The sequence below is a fragment of the Fusarium oxysporum genome, chromosome II (genome assembly GCF_013085055.1).
Source record: "Fusarium oxysporum Fo47 chromosome II, complete sequence".
In the NCBI taxonomy this organism is placed as follows: Eukaryota; Fungi; Ascomycota; class Sordariomycetes; order Hypocreales; family Nectriaceae; genus Fusarium; species Fusarium oxysporum.
This window is the reverse complement of record NC_072841.1, coordinates 3,654,295-3,670,091: the sequence shown is the minus strand read 5'-3', so window position 1 is coordinate 3,670,091 and position 15,797 is coordinate 3,654,295. Positions and strand designations below refer to the sequence as shown.

Genomic DNA, 15,797 nt, shown 5'->3' with positions numbered 1-15,797 from the left:
TGAGGGCATGTCTCAGAGTGACTGTACAGTATCCAGTATCAAAACGATGGATCATGCAGGGATCAACGCTCTTCAAGGGTAAGGTATCTATTTGTAGGGGTTTAGAGGAGACAGAATTACCATGAATCAAGTGAGAGAAAATGGAGAGCTAAGAATAGCAAGGTACGCGTCGTGAGTTTCCCATCCATACCCCGCGGTCGCTTCCACCTTCAACAGCCAAAGAAGATCCGTTCACCATTCTTCTTCCCCTTCCATCGCCACCATGAATGGAGTTTCAGCAAATACATAGATGACTAGAATCTCGACCGTCCGAGACCTTTTACATTTGCCGAGAACCGGAGCATGGCCAATCAGTTGCGACAACGGTACCTGTTCGCGGTAAATCAACTTGACCAGTTCTCTTATCATTCACTAACTCGTCGATTTAATGGTGCAGGATTCGATTGATACCACATATGGCTTGTAGACTTTTATTCGTGAAGGAACATAGCAGGTAATCGACGTTTCGCATCGATTGTAGAGGGATTTTAAGACATATTTTGCCTACTTACTTGCAATTACGCAACCTCAACCTCGTCCAACTTGCGATCGCCACCCAAGATCGAGACCACGTTCCTTTACTGGGGACCGAGCTTTTCACCCGGAGACACTTTTCAATCATTTACCCTTTAAATCAGCACATTTCCTCGAATTCCTTAAAGCTGGTTGGCTTGGTGTAATCTAAGCCAGGGGCTAGGGATAAGGCTCCATGATGGCCTCATGTTCACCTAAACAGGTCTCAGAACCAGCTCGCGAAAGAGAATCCTTCAAGTTAGTTACTCTCTCTTCATATTCAAATAATCGACTTTCACACGTATGCTTGCTTGATAACTAACAAAGTTAGGTATGGAGCGTCGCTGCTCAACGATATTACAGACTCGCCCACCGAAGGCGCGCCCCCTGGCCAGCCCTCAGCCAACGGAACTGTGCCCAGCGACGAGATAAAACGACAAGAAACTCCGAGAGACACTGTTCTTGCATCTCTTGCGCAACTAGGACTCTGGAAAACAGGCACTGACCGCGCCTTGATATCTCTGTTCGATCGTAATCACCAATATATTGTCGCCGAGACTACACAACGATCATCTCTTGCCAAGAGTCCAGTCCGGCCAAAAGATAGAAATGGAGACTTCTGGCTATACCCAGGGACATTTCCACGACGGCTCTCGGTTTGCGGCCGGGCTCTTATGGCGCAAAGTCACGACTCTTCTTCCTCTGATAAGGAACTGCCCCTTACTCTGATACCGGATCTTAAAGCCGATGCTAGACTCTGCAAGATACAGCACCCGCTATCAGAATTTACTGCTCGGTTTTATGCTGCTGTCCCTGTGCGATCACCTACTGGTGTTGACATTGGTGTTTATTGCGTGATAGACTCCGAGCCGAGAGAAGCCGAGAGCTGGACCACCAATGACACCGAGGTCCTACGAGAAATCTCCTCTAACATCATGGACTACCTTCGATCCAAGAGTGTGGGAGATGCTTATCGAAGAAGTGTCCGTATGACAAGGGGAATTGGTTCGTTTGTTGAGAAGGAGTCGTCCATGGCGAGTTGGAGAGCTCGAACGAATTCTCCGGCCTTCCACGACGATGCGACACGGGAAGGCAATCTAAATTCTGAACAGCAGGCCCTGCAGCAGTTCAGGGACATTAGTTTTCAGAAAACATTGCCGGTTCACGTACCAATGCAGCCCAATACGACAGGAGAAACCACCGCTATCAGCTCTGGGGGTCCCGGGGAGGCGAATATGACTAGCACTTCATCGAAGAGTATGTCTGTTCGAGAATCCGATGCTAATGCCAAGGAGAAGTCAATTGCCAAGATATTCTCTCGGGCAGCCAATCTCATACGAGAAGGAATAGAGATTGAAGGCGTCGTCTTCCTAGATGCGAATTTCGAGACGTCGGCTACCGATTCGATGCTTCACGAGGGCCAGTCTTCGACCGAGTCATCATCGAATAGCGATGAGTCAAGTGATGGGATCGAGCAGGGAAAGTCTTGTTGCGGAATTTTGGGTTTCGCTACTTCAACTTCATCAAGCATCAACTTGGATGTAGGTTCCGATTTTCACACAACCATGCCAATGAAGTTGCTAGCTGCGCTCTTGCGGCGGTATCCTGCTGGTAAAATCTTTAATTTCGACGAGGATGGTAGCCTCTTATCAAGTGGTTCGTCTGAGGCCGACCTTTGTACACCGATGCCGAAGCAAGAATATTTTGGTGAAGAATCAACTGCGGCGCTATCTGGTAAAAGTCAGCGTCCTTGGTCGCGATCTCTAGAAGGACCGTCAGTTTCCAAGATCTTCCCTGGTGCTCGAAGCGTAGCCTTTGTGCCTGTTTGGGATCCTAAAAGAGACCGTTGGTTAGCGGGAGGTTTCGCATATACTCGGACACCCACGAGGACATTTACGATCGAGGGTGAGCTGAGTTACCTGCGAGGGTTTGGCATGCTGGCCATGTCGGAAGCCCAACGACTCGAGGCCTTGCTTGTGAACAAGGCACAATCCGATGTGCTTGGCTCATTATCTCACGAACTGCGGACTCCTCTTCACGGAGTCATGCTCTCAGCCGAGCTGTTGTCCGATACCCAGCTGGATGTTTTCCAGGGAAACCTACTGCGAACTCTTGAGACATGTGGTCGAACACTATCCGAGACCATTGATCATCTTTTGTATTTCTCAAAGGTCAATCAAGTTGCAGCTCATCGAAAGAAGGAGCGCCGAGCTCGAAAACGATCTATTGTTTCAGACTCTGCCACCACAGTTCCCGCGAGTGTTTCGACCTCTGAGGTTAGGCTGGACGCTCTAATTGAGGAGGTCATGGACAGTGTTTTCGCCGGTCATGTTTTCAAGGGCAATGAAGCCCAAAAAGCTTGGCAAACCGCTAATCGAAGCAAACGCGTGAATACGGAGGATGAGAATGATCTGACGGGCGGTCAGTCTGAAGACCCCGTCAAGTACGAAGTGCCGCTTGGGCACGACAGTCAGGTGGCCATCTTTCTTGATATTGACCCTTATGTGCCGTATCGCTTCCACGTTGCCGCAGGAGCACTCCGGCGTGTTGTGATGAACCTTTTTGGGAACGCACTCAAATATACACACAAGGGCACAATCACGGTTGCCCTATCTCAAAAACCCCTGTCCTCGAATAACCCAAGTAGTTACAGACGCTTGGTTCGCATTTCGGTTACAGACACTGGCCAAGGAATATCCCCAGACTTTCTTCGCAACGATCTCTTCAAACCATTCTCTCAGGAAAACCATCTTTCACACGGTACCGGATTGGGCCTAAGTCTAGTCAAGAAGATCGTGGCATCCATGGGCGGCAAGATATCGATCGAGAGTGAAGTTAACGTCGGGACTACAGCAACCGTAACATTGCCACTGTTACGATCGAAAGACTCAGACAGCTCAAATCTGGGGCAAGAGAAGAACGAAGTTGATGAAGAGACCAAGCGCCTAAAAGGACTGCGTCTGCGACTGGTTGGTTTCCCTTCTGAGGAGGAAATTAAGTCGAATACGGGTCGGGGCATTCCCATGTCTGCCATGAAAGTAATGTGCCATCGATGGTTGGAGATGGATGTTATCAACGAAGCTAAATGTCAGGAAGTTGCTCCGGATCTTGTTCTATGCAATGAGATAGCGATCAAAGACCCGGTTCTGAGCAGCGAAGAGCTCGTTAGGTGCCCCGTGGTTGTGGTGTGCGCCAATGCCATTACAGCACATAAGCGATCTTCCGAGAGCAAGGCATCTGAGAATCAGCGAGTTTATGAATTTGTTTCTCAACCGTAAGTGTGTTTCAAGCCTGTAAACCTGTAATATTGCTAACTTGCAGTTTCAGTATTGGCCCACACAAACTTGCTCGAATTCTTCACATAGCATTATGTCGATGGGGGGACTTACAAGCATTATCGCCGGCTGTGCCGGTAGGTGAAGATGAAGAGCATTTGGATTATGCATCGGATGATGCTAAAAGGTGCTCGACTGGAAGCAATACAGAAGGAGATGCTCCTGATGATAAATCGACTCCAGGTCCAGGAGCGGCGTCACTAAAACGCCCTGGACCCCCATCACGAGTTCCGTCAAAACGCCCTCCCCAAGCGACGCAACAACAGGAGTCAACTGCGGCGAGCGAACCCAAGAGTTTCCTCCTTGTCGATGATAACCCCATCAACCTCTCGGTGTTGTGCGCCTATATGAAGAAGCTTAAGACCAAGTATACTACGGCAGCAGACGGACTTGAAGCTGTGGAACGGTTCCAGGAGAACCCAGATGAATTCAGTTGCATCCTGATGGATATCAGTATGCCACGAATGGACGGAATTGAGGCCACAAAACAGATACGGGCTTTCGAGAACAAAGAGGACCGGGAACCAGTAGTCATTCTTGCTCTAACGGGTTTGGCATCAGCGAGTGCCCAGCAAGAAGCTTATGCAAGTGGTGTTGATGTGTTTCTATCTAAGCCCGTTAAGCTCAAGGAGCTGAGCAGTATATTGAGGGAGAGAAGTTTAGCGTAGATGGTAAGTCGACTATCGAACAAGGGAACGGAAGGTAAGAACTGCACGATATGAACGAAGCATACGACATAGATAGACGGCCATTATTCGTTGGACGTTTCATCGTGGGATTAGGCGCTGGGGTGCAACCTGTCAAGGGCGGAATAGAGTAATAGAAGACAAGAAGTCACAGGTATATGTTACATCCATCTGAGCGAGTACCCAACAATGAACTCTCTTCATCAATGGTCTGTACGTACTATTGGCAGTGGTGCTAACTCGTACAAGTCATGTTGCACAATGCTGGAAGATTTGTACATCCAATCAACACTTAAATGTTCAAGCATATGGCATGCACATCAGTTTCGTTGCTACTCAACTATGGCGAAAATGAAAACATTATTCGATTAATGAGCATACACCAAGAGGCAAAAAAATGATAGGTGATTACATGTGTCGGATGTCTCGGAGTACTCTACATGATGATGTGAGGCTCGGGTTTTTGGTGATGGCCGAGCGAATGTGTTTAGACTTTTTTGTCACCCTTGAAATGTCGTTGGGTCATAAGACTTGTCACTTGGACTTTACCAAGGAGCGTTGCTGGCTCGAATCGCTGGTTTTCAAGATCAACTATTTCATGTTTTATTGATATGGGCGTTCACAGACGTGAAATACTGTCCATACTCGATACCCCAGGGAGCTCATTCGTAGTATCAAACGCTTCTCAAGTGGTAGAGTCACTGCATTATATCCCTGACTTCTGATGTATCCGAATTATGTGACAGTATCGACGCTACCCAAGACGGGAATCGGCAATAACAACATGCCTTAAGAATTTTAGCATTGACTAACTTAGCGCTCGCGGAATCTTAGTTGATTTTTGCTAGAACTATGACGTAAAATGTCGGCATCGACTAGATGTGTATGGTTTCAATGCATGTGTTGTAGCCACAGATACAGTGCACTTTGGCTTACTGTACAATTGGTAATATATAAGCATGCAGCTTTGTTGAGAAAGCTTCGATGGATGGAATCAAATAAGGAAGTGCGCGAGGCCTTACGCGTACGGATGCTAGGCAACTTGTCGTGTAAAGGTGAAGCCACTGATATTAGGCCTGGGCAACAGTTTTAAGGGATCTTGGCATACAAGAGGCCAAGCTATGATCTTGAGACAAATTGATGAACTCATGATAAGATGATCTTGTAGATTATGTATGATTGATTATGCGCAAACTCAAAATAAATAAGCTTCAAATCCTTCAGTCGGTGTGTTATTGTTTATAGCCAATATCATATCCTCTGTGACATCCGGAAGACCCGGAGGTTAAAAGTCGGAGGTCGGAAGCACGAGACGGAACTTTCATCACATGTAGACGGGGTTAAAACGCTACCGTGCTTCCGTGGATGATATGATTTCCTATTGTCCTTGGGATCGGACTTTTGTAGAACCCCAGATCATGATCGGTTGCCGCGGAATAGAGTTCAAGTCAGGGGTTTCGAGACGGTAATGAGAAAGGGAGTTTCTATGGGCATCTGTCGAATGATGGTGGTTGATGGGCACGGGCGAACAACACCATCATCAGGTCCATGTACGTCAGCCAAATTGTTTACCCTTGGAAGCCGAGTCTGCCCCTGTTTGAGAAGAGTCAAGACAGACAGAAGGTGGAGAGATGCTATAGATTAAGTATCCTCTCTCACGAGAATGATGCCATGTTCACCTCGAGGTGAGATAAGCTCACGGCCTCATCAGTCTGCTTATAGTTTTTTTGTCCACGTCTAACATGTCACTTTCTATGACTGGTCCATTTATCATATTCATGGCATGTCAGCAGTGTAAAGTTAGTAGCGGACGATCCATTCTAACAAGACCCTTGTCTAGCTCGACTCGGGCTCTTCTTCTTTTTCTTTCTGCGTGCACCTGTGGCCCTGTAATTGGTCCACTGGCTCCCCTACAAGCCGGCATCCGGCAACAGGGCGGGGGTTGGAAGCTTGGGCCCAGGGTATTCCCTGTTTGTGGCTTGTCTTAGTGCTCCCGGTCGACTTAGACATGTCGTGTGCCCTCAGACTGTCATTAACTCCGGGTACAGGGCAGCGAAAATACTGGCCCAATACCACGAATTACCACCTATGATGGATCACAGATCAGAAACTGCCAAGCTGAGTTGTTCTGAGCTGAGCTTAGCTGAGTCTTGTACCTACCTATGTAGCAGTCAATATCAAATACCTACTCCCCGAGCGTTCCGTCCACTCTGTTGCATCAAAACCCGCCTCTTCCCCAACTACAAACGGACTTGTTGTGTTCCCTCTTCTCCTTATTACTCAGACGAATCGCATTGCATTGTATACATTATACCCTTTTGCATTTCTTTCTTCTTGTTTGTGTTGACTTGGCAGTTGGTATCGCTATATCCTGACTTACACCTTTCTCAGGCTGCCTACCAGTTATATCTTGGACCTCACCAACAGCGACAAGCCTTATACTTCATCGCCACCCTAAACTCAACTCAATACTCGGCCGTCAAAACCTTGTTCGCCATGGGAGTCGGTTCTTTTCTTGAGCCACTCATCGTCGTGACTCTCCTCTTCGGGGGTGCCTACTTCAACAGAAGTAAGGACTACAATTTCTGGACAAATAAGTCAGGAATCGCCAGCATCAAGAGCTATAAGCGTTCTGATGATTTACCGAAGCGAGACTCGACCGATAGTCTCATGAGTGGATGGAGTGGTTCGCGATCACCGAGTCTCGACTCAAGTTCTCAACCGGCTCTACGCCGTCGCAGGCTTCAAGTGCTTGGCTATAAGCGCATCGTTTCTACACCAAACACTCACATATTTGAGGATCGACTTCTGAGCCGTCTTCTCAAGAAGTTGCCATTCTTGGTCGAGTGTTGGTACTGGTTTCTTATCTACTTTGTGTACCAGGTCGGTCGTGCCATCACTGCATTGACTCTCGATGAGGGCACAGTCGATGTCGCCCGTAGACATGCTCTCCAAATCATCCACCTCGAACAACGGCTTCACATCTTCTGGGAGATAGACTTTCAGAAGTGGTTCCTCGCTCGACCTACTCTTCTCCACTGGATCAACCGAATCTACTCATTCATCCATATCCCTGGCACCATTACCTTCCTTGTTGTCCTCTACTACTTCACCACCACCCGACATCGCCGTTATGCCGCTGGTCGTGTGAGATCTGATACGGTGGCTGCTGGTCCTGCTCTCTACGAGGCCCGTCGACGAACCATGGCTATGTGCAACCTCATCGCTTTTGTTGTCTTCACCAGCTGGCCTTGCATGCCTCCCCGTCTTTTGAGTGATCCTGAATACAAGGGTCCTGATGCTGAGGAGGCCAAGAGCTTTGGCTTTGTCGACAGTGTTCACAGCGGTACTGGAGAGAGCAGTGTCTGGACCACTAACCGATTCTGCAACCAATATGGTAAGTGAAAGTCACATATATCTTGACCCCATACAGGGCTAACTAAGATTATAGCTGCAATGCCATCTCTGCATTTTGGTTACTCTCTCCTTGTCGGCCTTACCGTCGCCACTATCCCTATTACCGGCCTACGATCTACCTCCTGGAAGCGAATAATCATCGTTGCTGCGGGCATGTCATACCCAGTCTTGATTCTCACTGCCATTGTCGCCACAGCCAACCACTTCATCCTAGATGCCGTAGCCGGTGCTATGGTTTGCTCTATTGCCTGGAACTGTAACGACTTCCTCCTCAACTTTTGCATCCTTGAGGATTACTTCCTATCCATGCTTCGCCTTCACAAGCCGGTGAACTGGACCGACCCTGAAACAGCTGTCGAGCCTGAGTTCCAGACTGGTCTCCTGAGTGAAGACGTCTAAGACGCGTAAAAGAGCTTTCGAAAACGAGACCCACGAATTTTCTTCCTAAATATCCGACTCCGTTAATCCATCTGATTCAAGAGGGGAGCCTTTGTCTTATTTGCATAAGTCGTTTAAACATTTTCAAAACATTCACAAGGCGTTCCATGTCTGGACAGGAATGTAGTCTGTGGACGTAGTGTTAAGTTTGGCGACGGTGGCATGTTGTTAATTTGAAGGAGTCGGGCCATTGATATTCGGAACAGTGGGGAAATTTAGACGTGCGCAGAAAGGGGTTCAGTATACCAACGCCATACGATCGGGTAAATAAGCTGATACCAATAATACTATCAAAAAGAATATTATACTCTGTACATTAAGTGAGACTGGCTGCCGACACATTCTAATGTACTTGATATGCCCTGAGTTCAATGCTTATGAGCGTTGACGAAATAGAATGAAAGTGATATGTCCTATGCTCTTAGGCGAATCACAACTGAAACTCGACGTTATCCAGGACTTCTATCCTAGATGACAGAAGGACTTGGGCAAATTTAGTATAGACTTATTAAATTGAGTATAACTTTAGCAAGCCTTCAGACTGGTTGTTTTTGGCACCTTGGTTCACTGTTGGAAACTCTCTTGCACATTGGGGAAAGGTTTAAGTCGCAGAGCTTCTGGTGAGAAATGAGAAACAAAAACCTTATAGAGTTTGTCCTAAACTGATCATCAGCATGATCCTCGGCAAGGATCATGATAACGAAACTTGCTACGGATTCTCTTACGGTATCTTCATATTGGTGGCCTCTTGTAAGATTGTATGAATAACCTAGTCATTTACGTGGTTAAGGCAGATTTACGTATTTGCAGTACGCGGTCATTGAATTAATTCAAAGCTATTACATGCCTCATGCTCGTGACGACGCAAGCAGAACTTCATCTCCCACCAATAAACTGCTGTCATGATACTTTTCTGGTAAGCCTTGTGAGCACGGGTACATGTGTCTCTGCTAAAACTGCACCATTTGACAGCAGATACAGCCACGAGTTCAGGTACCTCTGCTAAGATGGGGCGGGGAGCTCCTGTGGCGGGGCACGTCGTCATCTGTGATCCGTTTGGGCAAGAGACAGACAGCTGCCTTTCGCTTGCTTGCGTTTACTCACATGCCACCACCTGAACTATTCTTCATCTTTCTTTTTCATCGTAACCATTTATATACCGTCACTTCATACTCAAAATCTTGTTGTGGCTCCGAATAAAAAAACAACCCGAGGACAAAGGCTATTCAAGGCGAAAATTGAGAGTGACAGCTCTATTACTTCTTCCCATGTCGCAGCAGGATTCTGGGGCAGCTGATGCCCCGCCACAGCAGCCTTCACGACCATCTGCGTCACCATCGAACAGTTTCTATGCGCTGAGCGATGATGAGGAGGGCGAGTACAACACGATTAGAAATGCCGAGACTGGAAGAGGTGTAAAGCTTCTCTTTTCCAAGAGTAAGGTAAGTAACATCCGAGCCTATGTCCTGCGCAAGAGGTTGCGCTACAGAGTGACGGACGACATCTAACAATCGCAGGTTTATGTTCATCCAACACCCTCTGCAAAGGACAATATTCCAGGATATGTCGCACTTCTCCAGCAACGAGGTCATCACGAAGAGCGCCCTTCTTCATCTGCTTCCAATGAATCAACGACGATCGCCTCCTCGGATCTACTTCTTGCCTGGATTCCCGAATCTGCCCTTGGAGATTCCGCCAGCATCTACGTCAAGGTTGACCTTTGCGATGGAGACTCACCCCCGAAACAGTCTTACCTTGTTCCTCCCCCGCCGACCGTTACTAGCCATGTTGGATCTGTCGGCGGATATGCGTTTGCGATTCCCGTGAGCGCCGTCTATTCGCTCCTCGTTCGGCCTCCGAGCCTCGGCTGGTGGTATGGATCCGTCATCATCAACTCCCGTGCGGGCGACAGTTTTCCCGCCCTTTTTTTCCACGACAATGAGTGCCAAAGTACGATTCTCCAAAAGAAGAAGATCGCACGTGATACATTTGATCCTTTCGGAGAATCAGGACAGATGTTCTGGGGTGGCGATGAGGTTGTGAAGTGGCTACGTCGCTATGTCAAGATTGAGCGATCTGGCGCTGAACCAAACATTTACTTGATCGAGCCATCAAAGGAGGACAGTGAAGCATTTGGCCACAAACTCACTTCCAGCCCCTCGCAAATTGGTCGTCAGGACAGCAATGTGGGAGCGCAGCGCGGCGCTGCAGGACCATCAAATCGAGATGCAGAGATGGACCCTTTCGTCAAGTTGATCAAGGAAACTGGATGGAATATTATGGAGAAATTCAGCAAAGTAACCACCTTTACACGGAGAGCGGCCCAAGATATCGTCGAGAATCCCAACTTACCGCCACAAGTAAGACGACTCTTGAGAAATCCGGAAGTTCAGACGCTTCAAGACGAGTTTGACAGCGCCAGGATCTATCTCGCTCGCTGGGCTATGGGCATCCAGGAACAGAGCGACCGTGATCGGAGACAGAGGATATGGTCTGCTAATGATGTTATGGAGCTTGAGGATACCGATGTTGGCGAATTTGAGCTTCTTGAAGGAGCCAGTAACCTTTCACTTGAGGAACGCCGAAAGACTGTGACAATGAAGGAGTGGAATACCTTCTTTGACCCTCAAACTGGCCGATTATCGGTCACTATCGATGAGGTCAAGGAGCGTGTCTTTCACGGAGGTCTTGATTCTGAGGACGGTGTTCGAAAGGAAGCATGGCTTTTCCTTCTTGGCGTCTATGAATGGTACAGCACTGCCGATGAGAGAAAGGCACAAATCGCCTCACTACGTGACCAGTACTACAAGCTCAAGCTTTCGTGGTGGGAGAGGCTAGAAGGTGATGGAGGTGAGGGCGAAACTGGAGAGTGGTGGCGCGAGCAAAAGGGACGAATCGGTAAGTTGCTCACCACCTCCCAACCTTTCTCTCCCAAGGAGTATACTCATATTTCGTCTATAGAAAAGGATGTCCACCGAACGGACCGCAATGTACCCATTTTCATGGGCGAGGATATCCCCCATCCTGACCCAAGCTCACCCTTTGCCGAAGTTGGCACCAATGTCCACCTTGAGCAGATGAAGGAGATGCTCCTGACCTACAACGAGTACAATAAGGATCTAGGCTATGTTCAGGGTATGTCAGATCTCTTGGCACCAATCTATGCAGTGATTCAGGACGACGCCGTTGCATTCTGGGGTTTCCAGAAGTTTATGGAGCGTATGGAACGCAACTTTCTGCGTGATCAGTCTGGTATGCGCAACCAGCTTCTGACTCTGGACCAACTTGTTCAGTTCATGGACCCAGCACTTTGGAACCATCTACAAAAGGCAGACAGCACCAACTTTTTCTTCTTCTTCCGCATGATACTTGTTTGGTACAAGCGGGAGTTTGCTTGGCTTGACGTTCTTCGATTATGGGAGGGCTTGTGGACTGATTATATGAGCGCGAACTTCCATCTCTTTATCGCGCTGGCAATTCTTGAGAGACACCGGGATGTTATTATGGAGCACTTGCAACATTTCGATGAGGTGCTCAAATATGGTAAGTGATTTTGGTCACCAAGCACACTGATCATATGCTAATAGTACATAGTCAATGAACTCTCCAACACAATCGATCTTGAGGCGACTCTGATCCGGGCAGAAACTCTCTTCAAGAGGTTCCAGCGACTTGTTGATGCTGTCGACAAGAAGCAGAACTTCCCAGCTCCTCGGTTCAGCCAGAAGGAACCCTCAAAATCTTCTGAGCAGGCCAAATCAGGGCCCTCCGAGGGTGGTAAGGCATCTGGCAAGGGCAAAGCTGCCGAGCCAGCGGCGCCTCCGCCGCAGCCAAAGACGATTACACCTGAGTTGCGCAAACTATTAAGCAAGGAGGTAGAAGTTCTCCCGAGGAAAACGGTTGCGCAAAAGGGCGATGGTATGCCAAACAAATGAGTATCTGAGAACAAGTAGTTGGGGTTCTGTTGGTTAACGACTGCTGCATGTAATTTTATGCTTTAGGGGTTTCTTGGTTCCAGTAATTTTTGGCACGGAGTTCATGGCATGACGGTAAGTTAGCAATGTTTCGATATATATAAGAAGCCCTTTATTACCATAGGGTCTGAATACACAAGATGGATATCATGATTCTTTGGTACAGGGCATAATATCGAGTAAACAAAAGTCCGCATTACCAGGTAAAACGCCGCTCTATCCTATCAAGGAACGTAAACGCCAGACATCCAAGGTATGCTTCACTTCTTCTTTCTAGAACGGGCTTTATCTGTATCCCCTTGGTCCACTGGGCAAGCCTCCTCTCCTCAATCCAGCGTTGCCGCCGCCACTTGCTTGATCATACATTCCGCCTGGCGCAAATCGATCTTCATAACCGCCGCCGCCGCCACCACCACCATTATTTCCGCCGGGAGGGTTGAATGGTCCTTGACTTCCAGCCTGAGGACTCGTTGTTCGCGATCCTCCTCCCCAAAGCCTCTGTCGCAATCTATCCTGCGCAGATCCTCCACCTCCACCTCCCGAAGCACCACCAGGTGGCACGCTCGCCGTTTCGGGCCTACCAAATTGACCGCCCGTGTTCTGGTAGCTACCCGCGCGCTGCTGACTTGGCAGTGGTCGCCTATTGATATCACCGCCGCCGCCGCCGCCGCCGCCAGGTTGCAACGATGCAGGTGTTCGTCCACCTCCAGCCCGAAGACTCTGAGGTGCTTGTTGTTGTGGCTGTTGCGGTCCGTTGTCCCATAGACTACTCAGACCACCGTGTTGCTGTCCTTGAGCGCCGAGGCGTTGGCCGGCTTGTGGTGTCATGACAGGCTGTATGGGTTGTTGGGCTGGGGCCTTGGGATCCGGGGGCAGCCATGAGGGGAATGGGCGCCCCTTTTCTGTATAATAGCCACGGAGAACACGGCAGACGTGAGTATCGTCTTCGGTGTCGCCGTCTTGTTCGCCGGAGAGGAGATTCTGGCGGAGGGAGGAGATTTGAGAAGATGTCTTCTGGACGAGGTTAGAGTACCAGGACGCCATAATGTGTTGTCTTATAGTGTTTCTTTGGTAGCTAATAAGTTTGTAGAGTTTCGCATCGATGGTTGTTCAGGTGGTATGAAGTTGCGCCTGTCTCGCGATGGACTCGCTTGATGTAGGTTGAGGAAGCGGTATCGAAGCCCAGAGAATTGCTTGAGCTGTAATTGAACGTCTGAGGGGCGAGCGCAATGCTCTGTCGCAGTCGCAGTTGATTATGTGGTGCAGCCAGCTGCTGTCGTTGCAAGCGAGGGGTATAAGAGAGGTATTATCAGTGTCAAAAAGGTCAGAGATGGCCTATTTGAAGAGCGGAGTAGGAAGATGGAGGTGAAGCAGTGACGTTTATAAAGGGATTCTTGGCCGTGGAAGTGGAAGTGGGCTGGGGAGTTTCATAGGTGCCTGAACTAAAATGCGCTGTAGATTTGGGCGGGGCAATGCAAGGTAAGCGGGTAGGACTCGGGAGTGGAGCAAGGCCTACATGAAGCTTTTGTCTCAACAGAGCCTCTCATAGATGACAAGACCCATACAGGCATGAGAGGGAAAATAGTTTCAAATCATTTCAAGTACAACAAACTCATATAAAAACATTGGTAGCCTATTTGGTATCTATACCTTGCCAAGAATTAGCTCAGCAAAAATGAAGCATATCGCCGTGTGATATCCTCAGACAGAAGGTACACAGTGATGTATGCTTTTCCACCCTTCGTAAACCCCTTTTTTCCATCTTCCTTAGAAAATGCTAACTCCTCAAACGCCGAAGCTTGATTTTTGAGACCGTCAATTACCATGTGAGATCGTTGGTGAGCATCAGCTTCTCCTTCTCCTCCTGTCTGGGCTTCTTGTTCTTCATCTTGATAGCACGTCCACGCTTTCGCTTGTTGCCAGACTTCTCGGTCTCGGACTCTTCGCTGTCATCATCATCCTCATCTTCGTCCTCCTCCTCGTTTTCGCTGTCGAGCCAGTCCTCAAGGTCACCGAGCTCCTCGTCACTCTCCTCAATATCGGAAACATACTCAACCTGGTTCTCCAGGTTGTCGTCTTCCTCCTCACTCCAATCAGCCTCCTCACCATTCTCGTCGAGACCCTTGTCCATGTCCTTATCACGTTGACCCTCGCCGTCGCGCTCCATGGCATTTAGAACCTTCTTCCAGATGGACTCGCTGACATTGAGGGGCTGGTCACCGTATGCACCCTGTCGAAGACGCTCAACAAGCTCACGCTCAATGGTTCGTTCCAGCTTAGCAGCAGCCTCGGCTTTGCGCTCACGAGCCTGCTCACGGTGTCTGATCTTGGGCGCCATCTTAGGTACAAGCTTTTCACCCAAGCGTTCCTCCTCGGCGGCAATACGGCGCATGCGAGTTTGGACCTGTGTCAAGCGGGTGAGACGTTGCTTGCATTTGTGAATTAGAAAATTAGGCCAATATATGAGCTTCTCGTCTATAGTAGACAACGCCTTGGAGTAGTTGTTGGGTAGTTTGTAACGTTGCCACTACCACTATCGTCAGTCTCTGCTCACCTCACGTAACAACATGAATACTTACAAGTTTGCTTGGCAAGTGACTTCTCTCCGGGGTTTTAACTAGCAAAAAGAGCTTGCCAGCGTCTTCCCTGACCGTAGCGTATCGAGAGTTTGCGAGAGGACATGATTGACGGTTACAGAGACCTGTAACATTGTACTCATTACGGCAAAATGTCTGAGCTTTGTTGGTTCTGGATAGAAGTTAGCCTATCATCTTTGTATAAAGCCTTGCCAAGCAACAAAGGCTGAGTGGAGGAAGCAGTAACTGACTTAATCTTAAACGCGCAAAATTGTTGACCGATGATTTGCCACACAATCTCATCAGAGCTCATTTTTGCAGTGTGATGGCTGGTATGGAAGTTGGTGTTGTGTTTAGTGTTGGTGTTGGCGTTGGTGGTGTGTCTTGTCTAAGTGTCTAACCAGACGAATTGAAGAAGGCGACAATGCTTCAGGGTGTGGGGGTAGGAACACCGTTTAGACAGCGCGATCTATAATCACTAGAAAGAGTAACAGCTGATCCGGGAATTGCTGGCGAGCTTGTTGAGGTCGTGCCGTGTCGGGAGATGAGTGTATAGAGAAAGTCACAGCAAAATGTGGATGTCAGATAGGCCGTCGAGGCGAAATCTCGGGTCGCGGCACAGAGCAAGAGTTATTTCAGCTCTACCGAGAATCTGGCGCCGTCACTGATCCAGGATCTTTTTGTTGATTCTGGACGTGGTGATATGTGGTTTGCGACTGCGATGAGCGAGGTAGAGAGATCTTGGAGTTTTTTGGGGTTTTTTTTTACTTGACTGCGCTATCAGATAAGAAGGGGACCCACTGGCCCACCGAGACGATT

The 15,797-nt window shown here is 48.5% G+C and overlaps 5 protein-coding genes across 5 annotated transcripts; 3 read left to right on the top strand and 2 right to left on the bottom strand.

The window, feature by feature from the left end:
* Positions 1-751: 751 nt before the first annotated feature.
* Positions 752-4,694, top strand: FOBCDRAFT_288728 (uncharacterized protein; the record flags this gene model as incomplete). Its single annotated transcript, XM_031174127.3, has 3 exons — positions 752-810; positions 884-3,826; positions 3,880-4,694. 3 exons carry the CDS (start codon positions 752-754, stop codon positions 4,553-4,555), a joined length of 3,678 nt encoding a protein of 1,225 aa, XP_031050912.3. The 3' UTR covers positions 4,556-4,694.
* A 1,803-nt stretch (positions 4,695-6,497) lies between these two features.
* On the top strand, positions 6,498-8,853 carry FOBCDRAFT_215572 (PAP2 superfamily-domain-containing protein). Its single transcript, XM_031174126.3, has 2 exons — positions 6,498-7,970; positions 8,025-8,853. Exons 1-2 carry the CDS (start codon positions 6,662-6,664, stop codon positions 8,387-8,389), a joined length of 1,674 nt encoding a protein of 557 aa, XP_031050911.3. The 5' UTR covers positions 6,498-6,661; the 3' UTR covers positions 8,390-8,853.
* Positions 8,854-9,552: 699 nt separating this feature from the next.
* On the top strand, positions 9,553-12,561 carry FOBCDRAFT_17008 (rab-GTPase-TBC domain-containing protein). Its single transcript, XM_059608454.1, has 4 exons — positions 9,553-9,870; positions 9,946-11,326; positions 11,390-11,971; positions 12,023-12,561. Exons 1-4 carry the CDS (start codon positions 9,697-9,699, stop codon positions 12,361-12,363), a joined length of 2,478 nt encoding a protein of 825 aa, XP_059464198.1. The 5' UTR covers positions 9,553-9,696; the 3' UTR covers positions 12,364-12,561.
* Position 12,562: 1 nt separating this feature from the next.
* FOBCDRAFT_17005 (Sec1-binding region of Mso1-domain-containing protein) lies at positions 12,563-13,551 on the bottom strand. The gene has a single exon (XM_031174123.3). It carries the CDS (start codon positions 13,444-13,446, stop codon positions 12,688-12,690), a length of 759 nt encoding a protein of 252 aa, XP_031050908.2. The 5' UTR covers positions 13,447-13,551; the 3' UTR covers positions 12,563-12,687.
* A 446-nt stretch (positions 13,552-13,997) lies between these two features.
* Positions 13,998-15,767, bottom strand: FOBCDRAFT_215567 (ribosome biosynthesis protein MAK16). The gene is made up of 3 exons (XM_031174122.3): positions 15,230-15,767; positions 14,982-15,150; positions 13,998-14,929 (listed from the first exon to the last, which is right to left on the bottom strand). Exons 1-3 carry the CDS (start codon positions 15,289-15,291, stop codon positions 14,222-14,224), a joined length of 939 nt encoding a protein of 312 aa, XP_031050907.1. The 5' UTR covers positions 15,292-15,767; the 3' UTR covers positions 13,998-14,221.
* Between the last annotated feature and the right edge of the window lie 30 nt (positions 15,768-15,797).

What these genes read in the sequence shown, in the direction of transcription:
- FOBCDRAFT_215572 (XM_031174126.3), top strand. Translation starts at nt 6,662, where the DNA reads ATGATGGATCACAGATCAGAAACTGCCAAGCTGAGTTGTTCTGAGCTG. An exon ending in CCGATTCTGCAACCAATATG is followed by an intron (nt 7,971 to 8,024) that starts GTAAGTGAAAGT and finishes CTAAGATTATAG; the next exon opens with CTGCAATGCCATCTCTGCAT.
- FOBCDRAFT_17008 (XM_059608454.1), top strand. Translation starts at nt 9,697, where the DNA reads ATGTCGCAGCAGGATTCTGGGGCAGCTGATGCCCCGCCACAGCAGCCT. An exon ending in CGAGCAAAAGGGACGAATCG is followed by an intron (nt 11,327 to 11,389) that starts GTAAGTTGCTCA and finishes TTTCGTCTATAG; the next exon opens with AAAAGGATGTCCACCGAACG. An exon ending in CGATGAGGTGCTCAAATATG is followed by an intron (nt 11,972 to 12,022) that starts GTAAGTGATTTT and finishes AATAGTACATAG; the next exon opens with TCAATGAACTCTCCAACACA.
- FOBCDRAFT_215567 (XM_031174122.3), bottom strand. Translation starts at nt 15,291, where the DNA reads ATGAGCTCTGATGAGATTGTGTGGCAAATCATCGGTCAACAATTTTGC. An exon ending in TTTTGCGCGTTTAAGATTAA is followed by an intron (nt 15,151 to 15,229) that starts GTCAGTTACTGC and finishes ACTTCTATCCAG; the next exon opens with AACCAACAAAGCTCAGACAT. An exon ending in GTCACTTGCCAAGCAAACTT is followed by an intron (nt 14,930 to 14,981) that starts GTAAGTATTCAT and finishes CGATAGTGGTAG; the next exon opens with TGGCAACGTTACAAACTACC.
- FOBCDRAFT_17005 (XM_031174123.3), bottom strand. Translation starts at nt 13,446, where the DNA reads ATGGCGTCCTGGTACTCTAACCTCGTCCAGAAGACATCTTCTCAAATC.